At 40.2% G+C, this 6,824-nt stretch overlaps 1 protein-coding gene across 1 annotated transcript; it reads left to right on the forward strand.

Annotated features, from left to right (window-relative positions):
• The first annotated feature begins 2,607 nt into the window (after positions 1-2,607).
• Positions 2,608-6,158, forward strand: LOC115749180 (bark storage protein A-like). Its single transcript, XM_030685888.2, has 5 exons — positions 2,608-2,934; positions 3,118-3,185; positions 3,291-3,446; positions 5,171-5,422; positions 5,702-6,158. The coding sequence occupies exons 1-5, from the start codon at positions 2,703-2,705 to the stop codon at positions 6,041-6,043; spliced, it is 1,050 nt and encodes a 349-aa protein (XP_030541748.2). The 5' UTR covers positions 2,608-2,702; the 3' UTR covers positions 6,044-6,158.
• Positions 6,159-6,824: the final 666 nt, after the last annotated feature.

A 6,824-nucleotide genomic window follows, 5' to 3' on the forward strand; every position in this document is an offset into this window, starting at 1 on the left:
TATAGGAGAAACGCTTGAGTTCATCGTCGTTTCACATCAAGTCATGATGGATTTTAAATCAGGTGTGCGCCAATTACTCTCCTCTATGATGTATTGTGTTTCTAGTTCTCATTACGGCGATCATTGGGCATGCCAAATTCGTGGCTTACATGTTGTGCACCAAATCCACCTCCAGCACTACGGGTATCGGGGAGGTCGTCAACCGCGAGCGCCTCCCGAACGACCGGTTCTTCCTCATCTGCAAGGGGCAAGAGCGGTTCCGAGTCACTTATGTCTTCCGCATGAAGCCCTACCTGGTCATGCGAGTCGATTGGCTTGAGGACAGGCCATATGGCGATGGAAGCGACCATCTGGATAGGATGACCATGACTAGGGAGAAGGATAGAGCAAAGAGGGAGAGAAAAGAGAGTATGATCCGTAGAGGCTTGGAGACCCATTTATTTTAGGTTTTAAAAGATTCCGGATAGGCTCCTCAAATTTGAAGTAATCCATGTACGATCCATTTAAAGAAAAAAAAAATTGAGACATATGGATTTAAGATCTATTTTGACAGGTCTACTGTCACCGACTTCATTCCCTATAACCAAATAACCTTTAGCAATCCGCATGGAGATTTCGCGTCTTGATAATTGTAACTCGACCGTTGACGTTAGCCGGCAAAAACAGCTTGCTTTAAATACATATGCATGCATAAATGAGTGTCATAGATGTACAAGCTTCCTACATAAAGTATCTCAATTCTATAACCTTGTCGGCCAAGTTGTGCTCTCGACTCGAGGTAACATCTATGAAGCACCGACACGCCAAACCCCTCAGCGTGTCGGTGTCGGACACGGACACGCGTCCGATACGGTCCGACACGCGTTCGACACGCGGTCAACGGGTGTCGGAGGTCCGACACGTAGTCAACGCCAGCGACACGCCGGGGACACGCGAGTCGGTGAGGAAAGAGGGCGGGGAAAAGCAGATCCGAAGGGCAGAGAACAGTGGGGGAAGGGGGAGGAGCGTTTCGGGCCATGAGAGAGATGAGGGAGGGAGCCGGTGACGCGAGCGCCCAAGCAGAGAACGGCATTCGTGTGCGCCGGAGCAGAGAGAGCAAACGAGCCGGAGGACAGAGCCAGTAGCACAAATCATGGTGGTCGATGCCGTAGTTGGCTTCGCGAGACAGAGAGGACTGATAGAGAAAAAGGGGGGGAGATTTTTTCAGGAAGTAAAGAGGCAGAGGGGGTGCAGCAGAGAGGAGAGAGAGGTTTTCGGTGAACGTGAAAGTTTGAAAACATAAAAGAAGGGGAGACAGAGAGAGAGAGAGAGAGAGAGAGAGAGAGGAGGAGAAAGGTGTCAGAGATTTTTTAAAAAGTAAAGAGAGAAGGGGAGGAGACGTGAGAGAGGAGGGGAAGTGTGCAGATAACAGGATTTTTTTTATTATTTATTTATTTTCTAGGCTGGTTAGGATCAAATTACTGGAGTATTCATGGTGTGAGCTTTCTTTGATTATAAGAACTCTTTTGATAAATTTTCTATTTTATAAAAAATTATAAAAATAATAATATATCGTACTTATATAAAATATATTTAATATACAACGTGTCCCTAATATGTCAAAAATCTCTATTTTTTAAAAATGACGTGTCGGAGTGTCGTGTTGTGTCGTGTCCCGTGTCGATGTCGGTGCTACTTAGGGTAACATTACTATATATAAATGGATCTTTAATTCCCTAACAGTCGCAATAAATTACATGCACCAGAATCTTTAGGGGATTCGTGTGCGGTGCCCGTAAAATTCTAGTCACAAACGGGCCACGATTCATGGAGAAATCTTAGGCGATACCATTATTGAGTCGACCAATCAATTCCGTGGATCTGTTCACGCCTTGGCTTCTCGTCGACTCTTCTTGTTTGACTCCATGTCCATGCAATGGATCTTGACTTCGTTTCTTTACTAGCATCCTCTAGAGAAGTGTTTAGTCCAGTCGTCGTTAAGCCCATCACGTGTCGATTAAATTGTTCGAACATTGTTTTTATTTTTTATTTTTTTGGGGAGGAGAGAGGTAGAACGAGGTGGGAATCTTAGTTAATGCAACTTCCCTCAGACAAGTCAAGTCAATTCCGAGAAACTTTTAGGGAAAAATCCGAAAAAGGGCCTAAAGTTCTTTTTTTTTTTTCAAATAAGGGTCCAAATGAACTATGTTTCGAATAAGGGCTCAAAGTGAAATAAGACGTTTCGATTAAAGGTCTGAAGTGGTCATAATGTTTCAAAATAGGGTATGGCCTAAAGGGCGTTTTTGTCATTTCACATTTTAATTTTTTATTCATTTTTTTCTGATTAAAAAAAAAAAACCATGCACAGGCTGGAGGGCTACCCCTTCCGCCTATGAACGTCCACTTTCTCTCCTTTTTTTTTTATTTAAGAAAACAGATAATAAAAAGTATAATAAAAAAGAAAAAAAATTAAAGTCCTTATTTGAAACAGCGTTTACTTGAGGCCCTTACTTGAGAAAACATGAGGACTTCGGGCCTTTTTTTGAAACAATGTTCACTGGAGGCCCTTATTTGAGAAAACACGAGGATTTCGGACCCCTTTTTGGATTTTTTCCAAACTTTTATACGGACTTCATCTTGTTTTTCTCTTTTTCAGATCCTCTTCACATCAAGATACCCTTCCTTATCTTTGGTTATCATCGCTTCCTCTCTCTCTCTCTAAGATGGGTCATCTTCAACCTTTGAAGGAGGTGGTCCTCCTCCTAGCTGTGGTGATGGGCGTGATGAACAGGAGCTTTGGTGCAGTTCCCCATGGTTCCATGAGAATGGTGGATGGAGTGAACAAGGAAGGCCCGTTCTTGGGGATCGTAGTGCCCAACTCCTTCGAGATGAACCCTCTTCTCCAAACTCCAAGCTTTGTCCCCAATGGAACTCTCCCTCACTTGGACATTTCTGGTAACTGAAGCCCATGAATACTAAAATATGGTGTCTGCTGTTCATGGATCGAGTCATCTCTTTTTTGTCTCTGGTTCTAATCCTTAATGTCATTAGTCCGAAGGACATTGCCGCTAGTCGGCTCCTTCGGGGAACATCGTTCTTCTTGCGACGAGTTGGTATGATTTGCATCATGCTCGACAGGAAGGAGATTTCGGATCGGACGGCTGCAGAACGAGAAAGTGATCATCGTCATGACGGGGTTGAGCATGGTGCGGGCAAGATTTCGATCGTCGCTTGTCCTATATGTTCCTTTTTCTTGTTTCGATATCGGAAAATTTAGAGGGTTGATGAGAAGTTGCTGCTGCTGTATGAAGCTAAATGCAGGTATAACCACAGAGTTGCTCTTGACTCTGTTCAATGTGAAAGGTGTGGTGCACTATGGAATTGCAGGGAATGCAAATCCAGATCTCCAGATTGGGGATGTGACAATCCCACGGTATTGGGCTCACACAGGCCTTTGGAATTGGCAGGTCTATTTCCAACTATTGATCTTTCCCAACCTTTTATTGTTTCCATTTGAGTCCTTATTACATCTGCTAAGCTAGTCAGACGGTGGGGACGGTCAGCTTACGACCACAAACAAAATTTTCCCTATTTTTTTTTCTATTTTTTTTACTTTTATGTGTTTTTATTATAAGTTAAAATTAGAAGACAAAATTATAACAAGTACCAGCAACGATTAAAAACATCCGATTCTTTCTTAATTGCAAATAAAATCAATTTTAGAAGTTGCAAATCAAATAGCCACGCGACCTCCAAATTAATGAGTTTGTTTATGCAAAACATACGGTGATGATGTGTGGGTCTATGTTTGAGATTATACCGGGTTGTGCGATCACTTTGTTATTGTTTTATCTTTTAATTTTAGCTTATACTAAAAATACATAAAAAAAAAAAAAAAAAGAATGGGGAGTGATAGCGCTGAAACTCCACAAATCTCATTTGTGGCTATAGCATGTCCGTCCCACCGTCTGACATTGGGGGACGGTCAGCCAAGCAAAATTCTCATAGGAAATTGAGTGATTGTTAGATGTATGGTGCTGAGTGGAAGGGGAAGGTGTAGCAGATTGGATGAAAAGAAGAAGAAGAAAGTGCAAAGTTCTTTACATATAGAGGACACAAATTTGGTAGAAAACTCGTAAGCAATTTAGGTTATGTCACAAGCACATGCGTCGTGTAAGTTCGATGGTAGATGCATGCGCTTAGACCCCGTTTGACTAGTTGGAATGAAACAATCGTGACGAATTTGAAGGAATTTGCTATGAATGTTGAGTAATCGGAATGATAGAAAAAAAATCGAATTGTAGAGTTTGGTACCATCTTGAAATTGGAATGTGGGTTTTTTTTTTTAAATAATAATTTGGAGACATGATCAAAATTTTCCATAACAACCAACGGGGGGGTGGTAGAAAGTTATTTTTAAAAGTTACCAAAGAAAGGAAAATGGAAAAATGAATGACAGAATATTATGGTATATTTCTTGATTTTGTTGTTCTTTTTGCCGTAAATAGTGTTTATGGGATGTCTGTTTTATCAAGTCTAGTTATTCCTTCCCCCCCACCCCCCCGGGCCCCCAAAAAAAAAAACATTATAAGAGTATCATAATGAAACTATTTTAAGTTACCCAACACCCAAAACAACAAGAAGAAAAAAAAATTCGAAAAATAAATTATTTGAAAAATATCTTTTTAAAAATAATCTTCATCATTCACAAAAATATTTAGACAATAATTTTTGTCGATAATGAAATATTTTTCGTTAACTAATCATTTCGAGCCAAGCAAGCATTTATTTTTTAAGAAAAATATTTTTCAAAACATTTATTTCTCGTGAAATAAACGGAGCTTTATGTCTCATTTTTCATTCCGCTCTTCTCGTTCCTAGAAACTTGGCCTTACACCAATGAAATCGAGGACCGAGATGCAGGTAACAACAATTAAAAGTAAGTAGATGAGTAAATTTATTGACATCTAAAGTTTCCTCTATTTGTAGAGTAAATCCTTGACGATCGCTTCGATAATAGTTGTTATGAAAAAAGCATATGTTTTATACACACTTAAAATGTTAGGAGCAGATCTGAACACATTGTGGGGTTTACTCAAATTGGACAGGTAAATTCTCAATATAGAGATAGCTATTCGTCACTTTAAGCCCCAATCCTATGATCTCTTTCCTGTTTCCTGAATGAAACCAGAGGTTTGGAGATGGGCCTGGCACGGAGCTAGCATTTGAATCAGATGGGGACTACACCCGGAAGATTGGGTACCTCAACATCTCCGGTTTCAACAATCACACCAGCGGTGGCGAGGTTGACCCGAACCTCCTCAACAATGTTTGGTACCAACCCGAGGAAATCTTCGCGGTCGATGGTGTCCCCGAAGTCCGACAGCACGCCTTCCGGGTCCCCATTAACAGGCACTACTTCGCTGTCTCGAAGAAAATCAAGGTAAAATCGCGAGCCACTCATTTGATAGGATAATTTGAAGGGGAAAACACTCACAAACCACCCAACTCGAGGAAGAGAAGGAGACGGATAGACTTTTCTTGTTTCATCTTAACGAAATGAATTTGGTTTCATCACTAACATAAGCTCAAAACTATCTTGTTTCACAAAGTCATTAAGTCGATCTTAGTTTTCAAAGTTAAGTCTATCAAGGAAATCGGTACCAACCGGACCGGATGAATCCTCTGGCTATGCTAATACTTTGCTCATTGGCACAACTAGGGATTGAAGCTTGGGCAATGTGTGAACTCAACATGCTTGCCAAGGGCACCAATGGTGGTGAGAGTGGAGAGAGGGGTGAGCGCCAATGTGCTTGTGGACAACAGTGCTTACAGGCAGTTCTTGTACTCAAAGTTCAACGCGACCGCCATCGACATGGAGAGCGCCTCCATTGCTCGGGTCTGTCGCCAACACAAGATGCCGTTCATCGCGATCAGGTCTCTCTCTGATTTGGCCGGTGGTGGGTCTTCTCTCTCCAACGAGGCCTCCATCTTCGCCTCCCTGGCTGTCCAGAATGCAGTGGATGTTCTTCTTAGGTTCATTGCTTTGTTGTTCTCATCGTGATGAACCCCCACCCGCCAACGCACACACGCACACTCATGTGTTCTTAGGATGTTCATGTTTATTGATTGTAAGAGTTGTTGTGTTATGCATCAATAATTGATGACAAAATTCATATCATGATTTAAGTATCAAGTTTTGAGTAGAGATGTTCCAGGATCCAAACGAGTTGGTCACTTACCTACTTTATTTATCGATTTTTAGGTAATTTTTTTATGAGATTTTATGGGGTTATCGCTAACTGTTCTAAAAGCTTAAGCCATTAGATGAAAGCTAGCTCAATATTGAAATATTCTATCATGCTTACCTATGATTTAAATTTATCAAGTAGTAAATAAAGTTATTAATTTATATTTGGGTGACTTATCAACTTCATTCCCCACTAAATATCCAAATAGAAATTCAGTAAATTGGAAAAAAAAAACAGTAATTAAGTCAAATGAGATTTGGATTGATAACTTAACTGGAGAAAAGTTAGTAAATTAATGATTAAATAACAATTTCATATAAAAGTTTGTAAATTTAAGGCATAATTAAAAAGGTAAATAAAAGTTAGTGACAAAATAAGAGGAATAGTTACTTAAAAGAAAGATAAACTCATTAAATATATCAAATGAAATTTTCTAATACAAAATTTGTCAGTAACTTAATTAGGGAAAAGTTCGTAAGTACTATAATTGAGATTGTCAATTCTAAAACTAAAGGATTCAAGGCATCGCTAAGAAATGACCTTAAAACTTGTAAACAATGAAAAGGTGCCAAATTGTAGTATCCACATATACGT

The sequence above is a fragment of the Rhodamnia argentea genome, chromosome 4 (assembly GCF_020921035.1).
Source record: "Rhodamnia argentea isolate NSW1041297 chromosome 4, ASM2092103v1, whole genome shotgun sequence".
Classification (NCBI taxonomy): Eukaryota; Viridiplantae; Streptophyta; class Magnoliopsida; order Myrtales; family Myrtaceae; genus Rhodamnia; species Rhodamnia argentea.

Bases quoted from the DNA above. Each gene is read 5' to 3' on its own strand.
- LOC115749180 (XM_030685888.2), top strand. From the start codon at position 2,703: ATGGGTCATCTTCAACCTTTGAAGGAGGTGGTCCTCCTCCTAGCTGTG. The intron at 2,935-3,117 runs GTAACTGAAGCC...CATGCTCGACAG, and splicing joins CCCTCACTTGGACATTTCTG to GAAGGAGATTTCGGATCGGA. The intron at 5,423-5,701 runs GTAAAATCGCGA...TGGCACAACTAG, and splicing joins CTGTCTCGAAGAAAATCAAG to GGATTGAAGCTTGGGCAATG.